Raw genomic sequence first — 21,344 nt, forward strand, 5'->3', positions numbered from 1 at the left:
ATAGCCAGAGTGTGCAGGATCAGGCCCAAAGTTAAACTGATTGGGTTTGTCTCACTTCCCAAGCAGAACGAAATGCAGAAAGCCACTTAGCAGCATCAACAGTGGTGAGAAGTAAAGGAGAGCCTTTGTTTTTAATTTTTGCTAATGCTCTGAGGAGATGGCCATGGTGGCTTTCTCTTGCTCAGATGGCTTAATTTGATCAGGTCCTGGAGGAATTTCCACCTTTTGTCCCTTCATGTTACATGCTCCTTTCCTGAAACAAATATGAAATGCTATTTTCAGCCAAGTTTAGAGTTTAACAGTTACGGAACATCTGTATACATAATCTCTTTGCATGTCATTAGACTCCCTTTGGTGATGCGTGCTCTATACCTGCAGGTTTCCTGTAATACAAAGGCCCGAGCTAGATCAATGGATCCAAACCTCCCTGAACTCTGGGCAAGTTTGGAGAGGGCCCCAGATACAAAATTTGTAGCTATGACTCTTCTCTAGCAGAGAGACGAGATTTTTCCACCCAGGGTCAGGTTACAATTATATCACACTTCCTCCTACCAAAACCACAACATGTTGCTTGAAGGTAAAGCTGGTCAGGAATTTTTCCCTGAATTGGTTTTTGGTCAAAAATGCCGATTTGTCAAAATTGAAACTTCATGAACTAGGTTCCGATTGGATGAATCTCCCGACTCAAAAAAAAAAGTTGGAAGAAGGAATTTTTGGAACTGTTAAAACATCTTGCACTGACATTTTCAAAACAAAAAAAAATCAACTTTGATTTGAAATGACTTTGTTTCCAAACCGAATCTAACTGAACTAAAACAAGGGAATCAAAATCAAATGAAAACCAAATATTTCAAAATTATCAAAACAAAGTTCCCATTGACCCAACCCAGAAAAAAATGTTGGCGCATGAGTATTTTTGAGAGTTCATCTTTTTGCCCCAATTTGAGATAGGGAAAAAGTTTTGAACCTGAAATATTTGAGGGATGGGAAAAACATTTCCCACACAGCTGTACTGGAGGGAACATCAGCGATGACAATAAAATGCTGGCCAAGTGTGCGGTGGTGTACGTGGACACAGGGCTATGTTCCTGCCTGAGCCCAACTGAGCAATCAGCTAATGCCCTGACATATGAGAACAGGGTGTGAGGCTGCTTGTCTTGCTGGAAAACTAGAATTCAAGAAAATTCCTGGAGGACAGGTCCAACAATGGCTATTAGCCGGGATGGGCAGGGATGGTGTCCTTAGACTGTGTCTGTCAGAAGCTTGGAATGGGCGACAGAGGATGGATCACTTGGTGATTACCTGTTCTGTTCATTCCCTCTGGGGCACCTGGCACTGGCCACTGTCGGAAGACAGGATACTGGGCTAGATGGACCTTTGGTCTGAACCAGTGTGGCCATTCTTATGTTCTTATGTGGTGCCATTCCCCTGCTTTTTCAGGAGTTGCCCTGCCTTGCTTAGTAAACAATCGCACACAGTAATAAGCATGGCCTACTGATTGGGAGAGCAGCCTGTTTTATTAAAAATACAAGCTAATATTTAACAACATGTGGGAAGGGCACCAGGGTAGCATATAAATCACCATCATGTTAGGAGGAAACCTTGATTTTTGTGGAACAAGGGATTTGATGGTGGTGTTTTCATAGCCATCAGCAGCTGGCCTGTCGGATGACCCAGCTCCTGCAACTGGATTTCAAGAGAAGAAAGCAGGCACAGTCCCCTAACTTGTCTGCTTGTTTCTCACATCTTGGCTGGCCTTCTCTGATATCTTTAATCCAACTCGGCCCGTGAGTGTTTGTCATTTTTGTGTTACGGTATTAACTAGGGACCCCATTGTGCTAGGCATTGTGTAAAAACATAATAAGTGACAGTCTCTTCCCAAAGGAGCCTACAGTCTAAACAGACAAAAGTCCCCAACTTGACCATAAAACTTTCCTTTCCCTCTGAGGTTTGGTGTCTCAGGATTTCAAAATGTTGACTGTTCCTTGCACTGTCCTACCTGTGTCTGTAGAATCAAAACACTGCTCACTGCAGGAGAATCTGTAGGATACTCGGGTCCAGCAAAGAAATAGTTGAAAAGAGTGAGAGTTAAGGTTTGTTTTGCAGAGAGTAAAAGATTAGTATTTACCGGGGGCCATAGGGATGCACAGCATTCCACGCTGTACAGATTCAAACGTGGCCCCCGACCCAGGGAGTATACAATCAAACACAGGCAGGATGAGGTCAGATTAGATGATCACACTGGTCCCTTCTGGCCCTTGCAATCTATGAGAGGATGGGGCAAGAGAGCAGGGGTGAGCAGCAGGATCATGGGACAGAAGGAGGCTGCTCTGGGGAGTAGTGGGCAGCGTAGAAGAATATGCACAGCTGGGGATGGGGATGGAGAGCAGGCGGGCCGGGAGCCAAAATGTGGGGTTAGGGCAAGACTGTGTGCAGGTGAGGAGCTTGAATGTGATGCCTTCAGGGACAGGGGAAGCCGTTTGAGGGGATGCAGGGAGTCTGGGCAGAGGCAGTCCAGACACTAAGCGCAGGCAGAGTGCTCTAGAGCTTTGGAGCTAGGGCGGGGGCTGGAGAAGCAGGTGGAGTCAAATGGGAGGTTGTTTCAGTGGAGGGGAAACAAGAATGTGCTTGCAAGCAGGTGGCAAGGGGCCAGATGGGTGGAAGATAAGGGAACAGGAGGGGCTGGGAGAAGGAAGGAGGGAGGGGAGAGGATGGGGCACAGGGGACACATACGATATGTCTTGGCAGGGAGACACCTGAGATTGCACTAAATTTCTTCAGTTCTTTTTGTAACAACATGCTCACTTGAATACCCCAGCAGGGTGGTAACTGCCCTACCCCCATCTCCATACTAACCATGAGCCCTGGGGCCGGGCCTCAAAGTCTTGCTTGGCTCATGGCTATGGAGAAATAGAGTAGCCCCATCCTCTTCTCTAATGTCAGAGTCATTTTGATGCATGCAGTGCTGCTCTGGGTCCCTTTGCACAGGCCTGCAGAGTCCATTCGCGCTGAGCGGCGCCAAGCACTCACGTCCAAGGAGCTCCCTGAGCTCCTGGACAAGGGAGGGGGAAGCCGCAGAGAGGGCTCAAAGCTGCAACCCGGGATCAATAGTGCAACAGTTCATGCAATGCACGGGGATTGGGCAGAATACAGTCCCTGGTTGCAAAGTTACTGGAAGCAAGGAGCAAAGAGGGTAATGGAGTGTGGGGAGATTTTTTTTCCCTGAAAATGCCAGCTACAAATAAATTGTACCATACACACCTGGGGTATGTGATTATGGGGATGGAATTTGGGCCAGGCACTAGCGTCATCCCCTGTGTTTTCTCTGTCCAGACTACGGCCGCCCCACACCTCCATCCCAGAGCGGGTACCATCGCTACCAGTTCCGTTTGTATGAGCAGCCGGCTCACGAGGCCATATCCCTAAGTCCAGAGGAAGAGGCATCTTTGGGTAAGAGATGACCCACCTTCTCTGTGTGTTGCTGAGCTTGCGGTCTCTGTCTGTCTGTCTCTGTTAGCACAGCTAACATCCGAAGGGAATGATCATTTCATCATCTCTCTGCACATTTGTTATTTCACCATCTCCCAGCTCAGCGCGGTCAGGTTTTCAAGCTGGGAAGCACCCGAGGACCCCAATAGAAAATACCCCCCCAGTAGAGGCATGCATAGCTATGTACTGCAGAACAGACAAAGACTCTTGGTCCCAATCTGCATGGGTGCCATCAAAAGGAAAGCACCAGTGCTGGCTGGGTGGGAGCGGCATCAGTTGCCCAGTAGGAAAACAAAAGATGCTTGAGCAAGTTTGGGGGAAGGGCAAAAATTAGGGTCACTGCAAGTGGCAAAATCCCAACGTGCCCTTACCCTATCGGCTCCAGTGGAGTGGGTCCTCATTTACACCAGGGAGAGGGGAATCCTGCCCCCACGCAAAGCAAAAGACATTAGAGCTCATAGGGGCAGTAGAGAAGCAGAAGATTCTGCGCTTGCCTGGATTCCTATTTGTACCAGCAATAGACACCCATTTTTTTGCTGTCCAGGTTTCCAACATGATTCCCCTGGTGAATGTGGATGGATATAACGAGGCTTGGCAGAATGCGATTTTTTTAAATAATTTCGGTGGATAATATCGCTGTTCATTTTTAAACTTTTTTTTACTTTTATCTATTTAAATTTTCACAATTGCCCAAAATTATGGAGAGAGGGCGTCAGACAATAATTATTTAATGACAGAAGATGTTGAGATTCAAAACCAGAACACATTATCACCATTAAAATACAAATTGTCACCATCACGTCAAAATATATACAAAGTAAATGTCCTTAAATCAACCTGTAATAAATTCTTAAGCAGCATTTTTCTTTCTTTGCCTATGTGTAAATATTTATTCTCACCGATGGAAATATTTTTGTCAGTTTGTGTGTGCACAGTGAAATAAATGTTTACCAACATTTATCAATGAAAATCTAATCCTTCCAAGCCTAGATATGAGAGACCCGTTTTTATATCTGTGAAGTGTATTGTGTCCCTTCTTGACCCTATAAACATCTGATTTAGACAACGATGAGGTAGTTTGCATGCTGTGGAGCTGGGCAAATAACAGTTGTTTTAGTTTGAGGGCAATTAGAAAAAGCTCCCCCCACCAACAAAAAAAAATTAATTTGGGGTCTGACCAAAAATGGACATTTCTGGTGAAATCAAAAAGTCGACAAAAATTGTTTTGAGTCAAACAAAATGAAACATTTTGATTTTGTCAAAACAAAACATTTTTTGGACCCGAAATGTTTTGCTTAGATTTTGAGCATTTTTAAATATACTTGAATTTTTTAAATTAAAAGCTATGAAAATTTTGAAATGAAAAGTCATTTTGAACCAAAAAATGAGAATGTTTCTCTTAGAAAATGTCAGAGTGAACTGGTTAGATTTTTTTCTGATTTTTCCCCTCAGGTTTCATTTCTAAACAAACAATTCAGCAAAACGTTTATGTCACCAGATTTGCATTTTTTGCTGAAAAAAATTGGTGTGCAAAACATTTTGCCCAGCTCTAAGTCACAGTCCTCTCCCATCTGGCAAAATTTAGTCATGGTATAAGTGAGTGCAACTCCAGTGATTTCAGTGAGCTGCATTAGATCCCCAGAGTAAGGGACAGAATTGATTGATTGACCTTCTCCCCTGGTGTAACACCATTAACTTCAACTGAGTTATGGCAGGGAAGAATTTAGCCTATCATGTCACATTTCCCCTGCTCACGGGAAATGTGCTTCTCCAAACACCATGATTTTGGTTCTGATCACTGTGCAGAGATTGTGTGTGTGTGTGTGTGTGTGTGGTTTTTTTGGTTTGAATATTACCAGGTTCTGGACTAACCCCACAGACTCAATGTGTACAGACATGCTGAAGGTGCTTGGTCACGTATCCTATTGCTTGCTGCAATGTGTGTAGTTAAATAAGAGAACAGCAATTTTAGATAATTCACCTGTGCTGGTGCACAGAAAAGGGCTGGCAAACTTTGTGGAATCAGGAATCGTCTTTTTAAGAGAACAGGAGAGAGAAGTTCATGTAATACTTCATCATTGTTTTATTTACTTTATTTACTGTCCAAGCAGCTTGCAGTCTAGTTTTGGCACAGATGTTCTAGACACAGATAACACACCACGCAATGACACATGAGGTGGAGAAATTTTCCCAAGGTCATTCCTGGGATAATCCTCATTCCTGGTACTTCTGTGGTGGGTTACATCCAAGGATCTCAAAGCACTTTGCAAAAAGTCACACTTTAGTCTCAAATCCACAGGCAGAAGCAGATGGGGAAACTAATGCACAGAGAGGTGGAGCCCAGGGTCAGAGCAAGTCTGTGGGAGAGCCACTGAGAGAACCCGGGAGTCCTGACTCCCAGTGCCATGCCTTAATCATGGGATCATCTTCCCTCGCATCCTCCTCTGTGGATGAAGCGTGTTTTGGGGATGAATTCATAGGGGGAGTGAGAGTCACAAGAAGAGGGAGATGCAGAAAAACGCATGGGAACAGGAGCATAAAAAGGAGGAAGGGAGCTGTTAGGAGGGCCTGGTGTGAAGGGAGTGAGAGGGTCAGTGGAAAGCAACAGGAGGATTGGTGTAAATGGAGTAGGAGGAAGGCATGGTTGTAGATTCAATGTTGTTCTTACTGAAGCTGCCAGGGTTAGAAACGTGAGGGTCAATGAGGGAAGAAAAGCAGAGCTGACACAAGGAAGGAGCAGAGTGGAGGCAGGGCTGATATGGTGTGAAGAAATCCCACTGTGGAGCAGGCATTTCCTTAGAAACTCTCCATGGATGGAGCATATGCAGGATGCGGGGCTAGTAAAGCACTCTCATCCCCTTACCTCCACGGTGCCAAGGGGCCAGGCAGCGGCTCACAAGAACTATAAAAACAGCCAGCACCATTATTATTATTTATTTGTATTGCCTCAGTGCCTCAGAGCCCCTGTCCTGAACAAAACCAGTTCCTTCCCCAAAGAACTTTACAATCTCAATACAAGACAAGAGACAACAAATGGAGACAGACAGATAGATGGGAGTACAAGAAAACAATGAGATGATATTGGTCACATTTTTTGTAAAGGAGAGTTTTAAGGAGGGATTTGAAGGAGGTTGATGAGGTACCTTGGTGGATGTTTATGGAGAGAACAAAAGATAGCAGGGTGATGGACAGAAATCCTCTGAACCAACAGTCAAAGGGGGGATACGGCATGCTGTGGAGGAGAAGGGTTCTCTATGTGGAGCAGACAGCAGCCCTAATAATGTGTGCATCCTTTGATACCAGTATGTTCCCCCATTCCCTCCATTCCACCCTGGCCAGACTTGTTTGTCTCATGCACTTGTTAGGGCTTCTCTTGTAGGCTGTGTGCTCTTTGGAGCAGGGCAGTGGAGTGGAGAAATTCAATGTTGGAGCAGAGCTTTCCCCAAAGACTTGTGTTTACGGTATGTTTGTACAGGACCTCGCACAATGGGGCCTGACTTGGTGTTTCTGCAGTGAGACAGATCCCAGCAAGAGCCTAGTTCTACTTCAGAAGGCCCAGCATCATGCAGATGCCTTCAAAAGGGTCCCTAAAAGGAGCAGGGCTGGTGTACCTTTTGGGGTGAGGCTCAAGGAGCTGCTGTTAAGAATTGTAAAAAACCACCCAGCCGACCAGTTCTAAATCACTTGGGTAGCAGAATCCAAGGTGGGGAGAGGTCTCAAGGGCTGTGAAATGCTGACAAATCCTTGCTGGCACATCCCCAAGCTCAACCAGTTTCATCAGGGACACCTCCGAGCTATGATGCATATCAGGTGGTGAGATAAACATCAGGGATAATGAGATTTGGCAATGGAGTTGCACAAACAGCCCCGAAACATTGCTCATAAACTCCCTGTCCCACCAGGCCAGGAACATCCTCCACATGGAAGGATGATGAGGGTCCCAAAGATACCTGCTGCATCACGAACTTTTCACAGGCAGGAGATTAAGAGACAGGCAGAGGGAAAGCTGCAGGGATGCCCTGCAAGGTGGCCTCACCCATGGTGACATACTGGAAGTGCTGGCAACAAACAAAATCCACGTGCAGAGCCAGAAAGTTCTGCAAAACAAGTGCCTTGCGAACAATGAGAGAATAGGGGTCAGGTGCATCTAACAAATTATATTGTGCTTCCCTGCCCTACCCATGCAATTAGTTTTGTTATTATTTATTCTTTGTATTAGGCACCAAGGTGTCCCAGCCATGGACCAGGATGCACTTAGCATTGTACAAACGCAGAACAAAAAGATGGGTGCAGCTCCCAAAGAGTTTATGTTGAGCATTGGCCTGCTAAATGCAGGGTTGTGAATTCAATTCTTGAGGGGGCCATTTAGGAGTCTGGGGCAAAAATCTGTCAGGGACAGTACTTGGTCCTGCTGTGAAGGCAGGCGACTGACCTCAATGACCTTTCAAGGTCCCTTCCAGTTCTATGAGATAGGTATATCTCCATATAATAATAATAATAATAATTTACATGGAATGAGCCTCTTCAGCTGCCTTGGCTACCGGGGGGGAAGTTTACAAATCCTCCCCACCAAAGCACCTAGATCAATCAGATCAGTAATTCCTACCCTTGTAATACTGTAACTCCCTAGTTTCAACACGGCCTATGAGCTCACAGAAGTTCTTGTTAACACGAGGGAGTGAGTGAATGCACCTAGCATTCAGCACACAGTCTGTAGCTAGACGTAGCTGCAACATTCCGATCTAGTGATCTCCTGTGCTTCAGGGGTGACTGGATCCAGTATTTTGGATCAGCCCGTAAAGACCCTGTGCCATCTGCAAAGTTCACACCTTGACCCAGTTCTGAATTTTCCCAGAATCTGAGGGCCAGATCTACAAGTGGTGTAAATCAAGGTAGCACTAATGAAGTCAGTAGGGCTACTCCAATGTACATCAGTCATGGATCTGACCTTTGTGAGATAATTAGACTCTGGTGGTGTTGCTTCAGGGCCATCTTTATCAGTGATAAATGCTATTGATGTTCCTCATAGTATGGAAGTCTTTAATTTTGAACATTACATCAGAGGTGCTTATAAAAATAACATTTTATCATGTTTTCAATAGAAACTGATACAGCGAAGCCAGAACTACAAGCATATTAAATGTAGAATCCATTGTGGAAAAAATTAATTAATAGCATATCATTGACTAACTTATTTAACAAATGGCTATATTAACCAATATCTCATATCCTAGATTAAGCTATAAAGCAATAGGCAGGCACAGTAGTCTAAAAGAAAGCTAATTTATTAAAGCAAACAATTCAAAAATACCCAATTGAGTTTGCCCATATCTAGCCAGCATCTTAAATCCATCCCAAATACATACCCTCATGGTCAAACGGTTGGCCTGGATATGAGTCTTTGCTTATAAACTCCCATGTTGTACCAGCAAGGAATAATCCAGTTCACTCTTAGGTATATTTACAATGGATAGCTGTGATATGCTTATCTATCTATCTATCTATCAGCATACATACCCATCTATTTATCTGTCTTATAGCATATCTTACATGGTCCCAGTCACCTTAGTATATAAATCCATGGAACACCCCAATCCATCTGAATGAAGGTTACTCCGAGACTTTGTTCTGATATATTAATATATCCAAAGTATTTTGGCTTAAACCATACTGGAAAACATATAGACATTTCTGTCACTAATAGAGATGGGCTCTGGTAACAAAACTGAGAACCAGATCTAGGGTTTTGAGCCCACCTCAGGGTTTTGGTGGGTTGGGAAGGTTCCTGTGTTAAGGGCTTGCCCATTGTGGAAAGCACAATCAGCTATGAAATCTGGATTTGGATCAGGGCAGGTTTGGATGCAGGGTTTTGGTTCAGGCTCATGCTAGTTACTCCACCCACCAAACCTCTTCTAAAGGCCCGGCACAGTAGGAGTGGAAGTTATTTTGCATACCCCAGCCAGCATTGTCTGTAGGAGACAAAAGATGCACAGAATCTTTGCAAGCAATTAAACATAGTAATCCTGGATCCTCTCTAATTAATAAAGAGGAAAGCTTGGGACCTGCACAGCCCCAGAATGTTGTTCCATGATTATGTGACAGTTGATTTCTAATTATTCCATATGCAGATGATTTCTCTCCTTAATCCTGTGTCTTCCTAACTCCTCACACACTAGATCCAGCTATTAGCAACATTCACTCATTTTCCCCTAGATGGATCGGGGAACTTTATCTGAGTCATTCATCTTGAAGATAATTGCCCACTTACACTGTAAAGCCGTTTCATTTCAACAAGTATTTTGCGGAGCATGCTCCACTTTGTAACACATGCTGGGTTCTACCATTCAGTGACACTGTGGTGTGAATGCACTATAGCAGGGTGGATCATGTAATATCATCTGGGGGCCGGCCAGAGGGGTAAGCAGCAGCAATGACTTTGTCCTGGTGATGGGAAAGGTAGGTTGGGAGACCTAATCAAAGAACTTTCTGCCACAGACAGCTGCTGATCAGATAAAAGACTGCGTGACTTCACTGGGAGTTGTAGGTGTTCCGCACCTCAGAAAATCAGGCTGCTTAAGTAGGTGACTAAGTATGGATTTAGGTGTCTAACTTTAGGCAGCCAAGTTTGAAAATTTTGGCCTCAGGGCATGTCTACACTCCAAAAAAAACCCCCAAAAACAAACTCACAGCAGTGAGTCTCAGAGCCTGGGTCAATTGACTCAGGCTTGTACTGCGGGGCTAAATAGCAGTGTACGTGAAAACCCGGCAAAATGGGTGGGTCTCAGAGCCTGAGACCCAGCTAATGCCAAACAGCTACACTGCTATTTTTAGCCCGTAGCACAAGCCCCGCAAGCCTGAGTCAGTCAACCCAGGCTCTGTGCTTTTTTTCCCGCCTCTTCCGCCCCTCCCCGAGTGCAGGCGTACTGTCAGTGATTTGTCCAGGAGGACAGAAGACTTCAACTCTTAGCTTGACACGAGGGAGTGACCCAGTAATAGAATCCAGGAGTCCTAGAACGCCCAGCCCTGTGTTTTATCCACTAGACAAGGCGCCCGCTCTATAGCAGATGTCCCATGGGACACAGAAAGCTTTGTACCACTGAGGCACTCACCATGTAAGCAATGGTTAGAACATTACAATGTACCAAAATATCAGTGGCTAATTCTGAGGATCTGTAACTCACATGTTTCAGATTACACTCCACTGGAACCTGATGCAAAATTTGTCACTCCCGGGTGCAAGATTTTTCACTTAAGCTACCTTTCATCCTGCTGTTGCATGGTCTGTCGTTTGCGGGCTGTTAGAATTGCTTGGGCTGTGTCCAAAAGACCTGTAATATATTAGTATATCTAGTCACTGGACTCTGATACATTAGCATCACGATTTGTCCAACAGCTGTGCCAGGCTGCGTGCTGAAACTGTCACCGTAGACGGCCCATTACTTAAATAGTTGGTGGAAGGTTATCTTTAACCTCTTTTCTACTGAATCACATACCTGGTGTGTCCAACAGCTGCTGCTGGATCTAACAAGCACCCCTCAGAGGCCTGTCCATTTGAACCCTCATGGACAACTGTTAGTGGGGCATAAATCCTAGATGCATCCAAACAAAGGGCCAGATTCTGTCATCACAGGGGTTTTACACCATTGACTTCAATGACATTAATGCTGATTTACAGCACAGCATCAAACCCTCCATTGTTTAATATTTTTTGCAAATCTTTTCCTTCTCTTACACTGAAACTCAAAGGCAATAAGCAGAAAAATGCAAATATGTGTTCTATAGCATGTTAAAATTACATTAAAGCTCTGACGTCAGTTAAAGGAAGCCAGGAAATGGAAATGGAAAGCTATTATCCAGGGCTCAGACCAACCCACTCTTCCTAAGAACTGCCAGGTAAGAGCCACGCCAGGTCACCCATTGCTCTAATACTGAAGCCCAACAGGAGTTGTTAAGGTCAGCCTTAGCTCTCATTTTTCCACCTAGTCTTGCTTTAAACCAGATCCTTCTTGTCATTTTAATTTAGTATTTTTGTTGACTTAATAGAGCCCCGTGTATCTATTGAATAAACATGAATTGCCACTATATTCCATCTGTTCATTGCTGTCAGAATTAGTAGAAGGATGGGATACCTAATCAAAGTGCCATCTACTTGCAGACTGTTCATGATCAGATAGAAAGCTACATGCAGAGAACTGCTTTTAAGACTCATCAGTAAGATGAAGCAGATTGGAATCCACACTTTCTTTCATCCAGTTATGGAAGAAACCATGTGCAAATAGTTTCCATGATATTAGTATTCAAGGCAAGCTGACAAACATACGGTATCAAACCCAAGGTCATCTCGGAGTTCAGTACTGTCACTCCTGCCATGTGCTTAGCCACTCACAAGTTCAGGACAACAAGGGGGATAGAAGTCAGAGCCTCTTGCACCAAAAGCAAACATCTCCTGCCACATTAGTTAAATAAGACTCTTCATTAGTTGTTAGCAATATAGGATCTATGAAACACAGGGAAGCAGTTCTTGCTGCATCCAGTAGATGGCAATGGTGCATTTATCTAATTATCAAAGATATTTCCAAGGCACCTACCATGCACTCAAATAGTAAAGTGATGCGCACCTGATAGCTAGATAAATAATCTGCTTAGACCAGTGGTTCTCAACCAGGGGTACCTCTGGAGTTATGCAGAGGTCCTCCTGAGGATACATCAACTCATCTACATATTTGCCTAGTTTTACAACAGGCTACAGAAAAAGCACTAGCGAAATCAGTACAAGCTAAAATTTCATACAGACACTGAATTGTTTATACTGCTCTATATATGATACACTGAAATTTAAGTATAATATTTATATTCCAATTGATTTATTTTATAATTATATGGTAAAAATGAAAAAGTCAGCAATATCTCAGTAACAGTGTGGCTGGGACACTTTTGTATTTTTATGTCTGATTTTGTAAGCAAGTAGTTTTTAAGTGAGGTGAAACTTGTGGGTAGGCAAGACAAATCAGACTCCTGAAAGGGGTACAGTAATCTGGAAAGTAGAGAACCACTGTTTTAGATTATAGGCTCTATGCAGCACAATCCTTCAGAATACATATTTTAAATTCCTTATCCTTGGTACTAATAATCCCAGAGATCATTAATTTATATACTATTTTATTGGTCCGGCAAAGGGAAATACTTGAGCAGTATAGTCAGGAGAAGAAAAGTCTCTCAGGTTGCAGCCAACACTAAGATGATACAATACAATATTGATTTTAGGCATAAACAGTTCTTTGACTCTTCATCTGTTTGGAACATAAAAAGAGAAGCTAGCCATTGGCTTAAACAGCCTGGCATGTGGATGAACTCAGATTATTACAACTGAAGCACTTTAAAGCTCTAATGTATCTATTAACGAATTATTTAGATTTTGCAGTTCAGCTGATGGGAACAGTGAAACTAGGTTAGTCAGTTTCCCCTTCTGTTTCTATTAATTTTCACATCTCTGTGCACTAGCACAATACTGTTGGATCAGGGCTTCTAAATTTAAATTCCCTCCTAAAATGGGTCCATTGAAAATGAATGTAAAAGATTATGAAAACATTTTTTCCCATTAGCCATTGATAAAACTTTCCCCTCCCACACACATAGCCACCTTGCATTTTGAGCATAAAATAAGCAGGCAGTGCCCTTTCAATAAAACAGAGGCCTGACATCTTAATGGCAAGCCATTTGCTCCACATAGACTCAGAGGGGGTCAGACCTCCAGAAGAGGGCACTAAATTGTGACCTATGTATGTTTTTTCCTCCTTGTTCAAATCAATGGAAAATAGAAAGGAACAAAATTAAAATAGCAAAAGATAAAAGTAAAATAACTCCTTCTCTTTTTTTTCCTCCATGGATGGGCAGTTAGAGAAGTTTACGGTTATACATATGAATAGCAACTATTGGTCAGAAGACAGATGCCAAGATAGCTGACTGAGAAGTGGTCTAGATATATCCTCCAGTATGCGGGTAGGTAAGCAAATGGATCTGTCAGTCATGGGCCTGACAACCCTTACTAATGATAATTTGCATAAACATAGCACCATTCATGAAGAGATCAGAAAGCTCCTTACAAGGAGAAATTAAGTCTTGCAGCACAGTATCATCATCACCATTTCTCAGGTGGGGAAATTGAGGCACAGACAGAGTTAGGTGACTTGCCCATGTCACCCAGAAAGTTGGTGGTAGAGCTGGAAATAGACCCCAGAAGTCCTTTCAGTTTGTCCCTGGTCTCCCTATTAAACTCCACAATCTGCCTGATGCCGCAGACAGGTTGGTCTGCTCCCTGAAGCTCTCATGTGTGCCATCTCCTGGTGAGGCAACTAACCAGGTCCCTTTGAGCTGCTGCCTTGTGTGAGGAGAGCATCCATCTCACATGCTGCTGCAGGCTGGAGAGTAGTTGTGACAGACAAGTCACTGCACTCCCTGTTCCAACATGAAAGTTAACCTGGGTTGTTTAAATGCCTGGTCATGACTCCACAGATACAGGCTCACTTGCTGTATGGCCCCAATCCTCCTAAACAATATAGCCACCATGTGGAAGTCTTCTCACAGTTTTAAATATCCCAGCTTGGGGCCTCACACAGACTTCCGTGTGCCTAATCTTGAGGAAGTGTAAAGCGATGTAGCTTTGGCTCCAGTGAAGCTATGCCATTATACACTAGCTGAGGGATGCAGCCACGTTTCTTACTGAAGATGGAAATTCTGAGAGTACACAGTCTAGGAGGTATCTCAGGAATGTTGCTATGCAAAAGCCTTTCTCACTGGAAGCTTTCTCCAGCTTCACCCTGAGCTGAAAGGGTTACATCTATTTCATTTTCACTGATTAAAGATAATCTTTTGTGGTCTGTAGAATGTCAAACACACTCACCTAATCCACAACTTGGTCTAGCTTTGACTTGTGTGTTTAATATCTTCTCTGATGCACGAATAGAGGGAAACTCCCTCTCTGCACTGGGGAATTTAGTGATCCAGTGAAACCAGTAAGCTGACAAGTAAACTCAGCCCTGGGACCCTGTTGCTAAAACCAGCATATGACTTTGAGGGCATCTGGCGCTGCTGCTTTCACTCTGTGTCATGATCACAACTCACCCACGCATCTCCTTCAAAATGGTGCTTGGCACAGAAGGCCAGAAGCACAAGAGTCCGATTGCTTGGCTTATCGTACATTTTCATGTTTGTATACACTACGACTGCCCTTCTTCACACAGATAACTGGCAGGCAAGATGGAGCTGGATTGAGAGCCTGAATCTGGATTCAAACATCCTCCAGTTTCTGATGTGTTTGGCCCTGGAGCTGTGATTCAGGCTCCAGGCTAGAGCAACTTGCAGGTTAACAAGTGAGGTTGATATTGAGTCTTTCATTCTACCACCACATGGGGCACTAGCAAGGAGCTCATGGGTCATTTAGTCACAGAGTCTAAAAAATGCCCTGAGAGCTCCTTGTGTCTGCTATTACATTCCTCTGACCAATGGGGTAAAACCCTGGAGCTGAGTGGGTTTTACGGATTAGCAAACTGACAATTTGCAAGCTCCTGCTGTGTTTTGTTAAATAAGGGAGAAGCCCACCGATGCCGAAACTACTGCAGTTAACAAGGGGACAAAGTCTGAGCCCTTTTGCTCAGCGATTACTCAACCCTTACTCTTTAGAAAATACCTAAATACAGCACGTTTGTACTGGTCCACAGATGAGAGCTGCCTGCTACTATTCCCAGGGCATGAGTGGTTTAGCTCAAGTGGCAATAGTTGGTGCTTTTTATCCTGCGTTCAGATCCCATTAACATTCGTGGTGGGTATGTAAGATATGAATAAAAAGGAGAGGTTCCTACACCATACATGAGAAAAGGGGTACTGCATTTCAACCTGTGAGTGTTCTCTGGATTATTTAATGGCTGGTGTGTGAGTTGTAAAGGGGCAACTCACCTGTTCTAATTCTATGTGTTAGGGAGGGGGTATAATATTCTCTCTGATCATAGAGAGTGTGTATCACAGCAGTATGATCGATCAGAATTGCAGTGATTGTCTGTGATGGGCCCTGTTTGCACTGGGAAGCCGTGTGAGGTTCTTACTGGAGGAGGTATGTCTGGAGTGGTTTGCATTCGTCACATGTAATGTAAGTTGACATGATCAGCAGCTAAGAGGGAAGTAAAGGGAAAATCTGGATTATTAGACACCAGTTTGCTCGGCGGTGGATGGGTAGACACAGCCCCCTGTCTGTGTGGTGCGTGCCATGGCTGAACTGTAGGACACAACACTAGAAAGTGGTGAGTGGAAATAAGGTGTAAATTTTAATGGTGAGAGCAATTAATCGTTGGAACAATTTACCCAGGGTCGTGGTGGATTCTCCATCACTGACAATTTTTAAATCAAGATTGGATGCTTTTCTAAAGGATCTGCTCTAGGAATTATTTGGGGCAGGTCTCTGGCCTATTATAAGGCAAGTCAGACTAGATGATCACAATGGACCCTTCTGGCCTTGGAATCTGTGAGTGCCATTAACATCCATGGAAGCTGAGGGTGTTCGACACCTTGTAGGATCAGCTCCCTGATTTTCTCAAAACCACATATTTCTTCTTCCTCATTAGGCCTTTTATTCACACAGACCTCTAGGCCTGATCATTGCACTTACTCTGTTAAGGATGAATCATGCAAGGTGCTGCATGCCCTCAACTTCCATGGTCGGGGTGTTGAGGGTGCTTTTAGTAGCAGGCATTCAGCACCCTGCCTAACCAGTTCCTTAGTGACCGTGTTATAGAATTATAGATTTAGAATTATAGATTATTAGGGTTGGAAGGGACCTCAGGAGATCATCTAGTCCAACCCCCTGCTCAAAGCAGGGCCAATCCCCAACTAAATCCTCAAATGGCCCCCTCAAGGATTGAACTCACAACCCTGGGTTTGCTTTGCGGCCTTCCCCCCAATTTACTCAGGGGTAAGGATGCTTGGGAGGGCAGTTATTCCAGGGATTATCAATGTTTCCTGACCTAGGAGGAATTCTTAGGCAGCCGTGTGCCTTATTGGTGAGTGTGTGTGTATGTTGTGAGTGGGATTTTCACAAGCACTCCGTGCAGTCACTGCTAAAACTCCCATTGTCCTCACCTGAGCAGGGCTGGGCCAGCGCTGAGCAACTAGGAAAACACCCAGCCTATGGAGGGTTCTTCTGAAGTGGGCTCTGCAGCTGCCCTCTGCCAGACATGACTCCTTTCTGCTCCTTACTGGGCAGCACAAACAGATTCCCACTAGCACCCGTGTGAAAAAATTCTGATTTTCACAAGTGTTCACCATGCTACTACCCCTTGGAGGAATTGCCCCAGAGGGGAACATTGCAGAGAAACAGCAGATGTGAGTACCCAGAAGGGCAGCTTTCCCCCACAGCGCCCAGCAACCTGTCTCCGGCATGCTATCAAGGCACCATGCTCTTTGGGGGATATTTCTTTCGCCCAGTGCTAGATTCACATTGGGGCTGTGCCAGTGACTCACAAGACAACATTGTGCAAGGCACTCCTTGGGGCTTAGTTCCACCCACCTGGAAAATCGGGTAGAACCAGGACCGGGATGAGAAGCAGATGCTGCATTCCAGCCAGGCCACTCTGGGACAAATAACTCAGCCACAGCACCTGCACCAGAGCACAGCCTCCTGCGGATTAAAATTCCACAGGGGGACCCCAAGCTTTTGGTCTCCTGGCAAAGCCTCAGTGAGAGAATAAAGACATTAAGGAGCTAGGCAGGTATAAAAGCTGCTTAATAACACTAATAATCATCATCTTAACTCTCATGGGGCAGAGGGTGACCAGATGTCCCAATTTTATAGGTACAGTCCTGATTTTGGGGTCTTTTTCTTATATAGTCTCCTATTACCCCCTACCCCCGTCCTGATTTTTCACATTTGCTGTCTGGTCACCCTAGTGGGGCACCACATGGCAGAGCTATGGTAGTGACCCACCTCCGCCTAAGGCCCTGTCTACATGGCAGCCCAGACAGCGTGACTCTGAACCATGTCTAAACAGGGTGCTCGCTAGCAGAGCGCGGCTGATGCTGGGCCCAGCCCAGACCCGCTGAAGTCAATCAGAGTCTTTCGATTGACTTTGGATCTGGCCCCTGTGCAGGACAGATGGAAAAGAACCACATTACAAGCTGCTGTCTCAGCCTGTGCCCGATACCCTGTTCTGGCAAACACAGTTAGAGTGACAGCAGCCATGGTCCCCTATTACTGGCTGGAGCTATAAACGGGAAGCTGCCCTGATTGTACTGAATGAGCTGAGGGTTCCCCTGGGCAGCAAGCGAGGAGACCTAGTTCGCGAGCCCTCAAGAAGATGGGCCACCTCTGGACATGTTTCTTTGGTGTAGTAGGAATACTTTTGTGGTTAAAGTACAGGACAGGGGGTGTCCAGAGCTCTGAGTCCTACTCCTGACTCTGCCTCCAACACTTTCTGAGACCTTGGGTGAGTCATTTAACTTCTCTGCTTCAGTTTCCTGTCTGTAAAATGGAAATGATGCCTACCGGGAAGAGGTGTTTTGAAGCCAAGTAATGAGCACTTTGAGCTCCTGGAATGGCAGGTGCTGTAAAAGCACTGAGTATCAGAAGGAAGTCCAGGAGCCTTGCACAGAGCTCCAGACAGTGCAGAGAGCTGCAGTGAGGCATCAAGAGCAGGAGACAGCACTGGTTTGCAGCAGTTGCAGACCAGTCCTCTTCGCACCTCTTAGAAAGTGCTCAGCAACTCTAGTTCCATAAAAGGTGGAACAAGCCCACAAACTGCAGCTGCGGCCCCTAAATCTTACGGAGCCAGCCCTGATTCCTCCAAGCCTCCAGATTCAGTCCGCACAATAGTCCCAGTCTCATCCCTCCAGCCGAAGGATAGCAGCCACTGCAAAAGGGGAAGGAACAAAAATCCCAAAAATCCTCAAAACCCTTCCAAAGTTTGGGCCAAACTTCTCAACTAACTTCCCAGTCGGAATTGCCACTCGGCAGATACTCCCTGAAAGTAATTGAACCGGTGCTGCAAATCCAGCACTTTTCAGCTGCATTATCCAAAGTGTAGAAGTCTCTGTGTTTTATTTAATGGTAGAAAGGATTCCCGCCTACCTCTGCTGGGACATCATTAATCTTTGCAGAAAAGCATCAGGTCTCCTATCACTGAGAACATCCCCGGTGATGAGGCAGATAAATTACAGAACACAAACTGCCCTCTGAGCTCTGCTGATATCAGGATGGAGTTTGATTCCCACTTCCTGCAATGGTGCCAGCGCTGTGCACGTGAGACCTTCCATCGATGTCTGGAAAGAACTCACCTCCAGACCCTATGATCCAGGATTCATAGTGACTGGTTCCCCCCTTAACTTACACCAGGTACATCGCTGACTTCAGCAGAGTCAGTCCAGATTTACACCAGAGTTCAGTGAGAACAGAACCAGGCACATTCAGATTTTCAGGAGGCCAGTCAGCCTGCGAGCTGCTTGGTCCTTAAGAGCATGTGAGAGACCTTATGTTCTGGTGGCAGCACGAGTCTGGAGCAAACAGAAACTTGCTCTGCTCACTAGCTCCCCTAGTGGGAAGTGATGGAGCAGGAATGGGATGTGGGGGGAGCGGTGCTATGAAAGTGCATTTTAAATAACCCAGTCCCATGAGAGAGAGCACTGTCTAGCAGTTAGTCACTGAAGCAGGCATCTAGCCCAGAAGCCCCAATTCTGCCAGTGTGAGCCCAGGCAAGTTGCTTCCGCTCCCTCATGCCTCAGTTTCTCCATCTGTACAACGGGGATAATGGGGCTGTTGTGAAAGAGAGTGTTTGTGGAGTGTTCTCAGCTCCTCGGACTGCAGCAGGCACTTAGATAAGGGTGAAACCCTATGATATAATCCTCCAGGAAATGAGCTTGAAAATGGACCAAAGGAAGCATGAAACCTCTTACTGTTCTGGAGGGGAGGGGGTCATGGCCCTTCTGACCCCTCCACCCCCGATCTCAAGCCGTTCTCTCTCCTACCCCTGGCTGTTAATCAAGAGCTCTAGTGAATCACCAGCACCAAGCATTAGTGAATCAATTAGGCCATTCGGTGTCAGAGCAACAGAGTGGTTCAGGGACTGTCAAATATTTGCAGAGAGAAATCACTCTGTGTGCTGGGGGGCGGAGGAGTGAGGCAGTTTCACTGGGCTCCCGCTATGCTATAATATAATGTCTTCAGCTTAGCCAGCCAGCGTAGGGGTTAGCGGGGCAAGGGAGGGGCTGTTTTACCCTAGCTGCAGATAGTCTTGCTAGGCTCAAATATTTTTAAAAACCCAAACCAAACCAAACCCCAAAAAACCATCCTGGAAAGTCCAGTTCTGGACTCAAGGGCTTGGGGTCAGTTCAGGAATGGCAGGAAACTTGGCACCTGGGGTTAGGGATGTGTGTGTGTGGGGGGGGGGTTCTTCAGCATGTGGGGCTGGGGGGGCAGGCACATCTTAGGCACATGGGCTAGGGGGTGCCTCAGGCATGCAGGATTGGAGGGGCATCTTGGCCCTCTGAGGCTGGTGCTGTCTCGAGCAGCCAGGGCTGTGGTCATCCCAGGCACCATGGGGGTCAGGGGGATTTCATGGGTAGTAGGGCTCAAGGAAATCCCGGGTTTGATTTCTGGTCTCAAAGCTATGATGTCAGCCTGTGAGAGCCATTTTCAGAATCACCCAAGCACACCTCTGCTTCCTGACCACTGAGATCTGTTGCCCATCAGGCAGTATGTGGTCACAGAGCTGTTTCTCTGGACTTTTAGCCGCCCAGCTCATTGCTGGGCAAGGTGGGATATACACGGTGCTTTCCCCGAGGACAACATGAGCCTCACCAAGGGACAGAGTAATGTGGTCACAGGTGGGAAAGTAGGTCAGGAAAAAACCCTCTTCCTGCAATGCGCAGTGTGTGTCTGGGGGCATGTGCCCGCAGTGCTGTAACGACCCTGTGTCTTTCTCTCGCTTCTTTCATCCAGGGCTCTGAAGGGATTTATAAACATTAATTAAAGGTTCCCAACATCCTTAGGAAATGGGGAAGTATCTGAGTCTCAAGCTACCACTGAATAAAATGTGGTAAATAAAATAAAAACAGATGGACGTACCTCCAGTACATAAAGTGGTCTGACAAAAGTGGAGGGTAAGACAGCGCTTCAAGTGCCACCCTTCAGCAAGCCAGCTCCAATAAAAAAATTGTTTCCAGGTCCCTAACAGCCCTTCTCACACGCACACTTTAAACACCGTCTACCTCTTGGGTTTGCAAAGCACTTTCAAGTCCTCCCATGAAAGGCACTAGAGAAAGGCAAAGTATCATTATTATGAGCATTATTATTGGTATTACAGTGATGCCTAGAGACTGCCGCTGAGATCAGGCCACCACTGTGCCAGGCTCTGTACAAACACATAACGAGAGGCGGTTCCTGCTGAATTGCTCACAGGCTAAATAGACAAGACAAAAGCAGGAGAAAGGAGAGAATCATTACCCCCACTTTACTGCTGAGGGAAACGAGACCAGAGAGATTAACTGATGTGCTCATGGTCACAGTACTGGATGCTCCAGTGTAGTGAATAGTTATGGAATAACCTACCTAGAGAGGAAGTTTATTCTGAACCCCCGTCGGTTAGTTTGGTTTAAGCCCGGACACAGGAGGGCTTGTAACCTTTTTTCAATGTTTTATTTAACTAGGGATGTTCTCATCATGCAGATAAAGATCTGATCCTGGTTGGAACCCCATAAGCTCCTATCCTCACTGAGATCTAGTGGCAGAGGGTTCCACAGGGATGCATTGTATCATAAGAGGATTTCCTTTTATCAGCTTTCAATTGGTTATATTACAGTGTCATTGAAAGTCTCTT

General features: G+C 45.4%; 1 protein-coding gene across 2 annotated transcripts in view; it reads left to right on the forward strand.

Moving 5' to 3' along the window:
• The window catches only part of PEBP4 (phosphatidylethanolamine binding protein 4), a 203,646-nt gene that overhangs the window by 175,043 nt on the left and 7,259 nt on the right, over positions 1-21,344 (forward strand). For both annotated transcript variants that reach the window (XM_050940317.1, XM_050940316.1), the window contains exon 6: positions 3,334-3,450. In XM_050940317.1, the coding sequence (XP_050796274.1) occupies positions 3,334-3,450 (117 nt within the window). The remainder of the gene's footprint in view (positions 1-3,333; positions 3,451-21,344) is intronic.

This window comes from Gopherus flavomarginatus, chromosome 2 (genome assembly GCF_025201925.1).
Source record: "Gopherus flavomarginatus isolate rGopFla2 chromosome 2, rGopFla2.mat.asm, whole genome shotgun sequence".
In the NCBI taxonomy this organism is placed as follows: domain Eukaryota; kingdom Metazoa; phylum Chordata; order Testudines; family Testudinidae; genus Gopherus; species Gopherus flavomarginatus.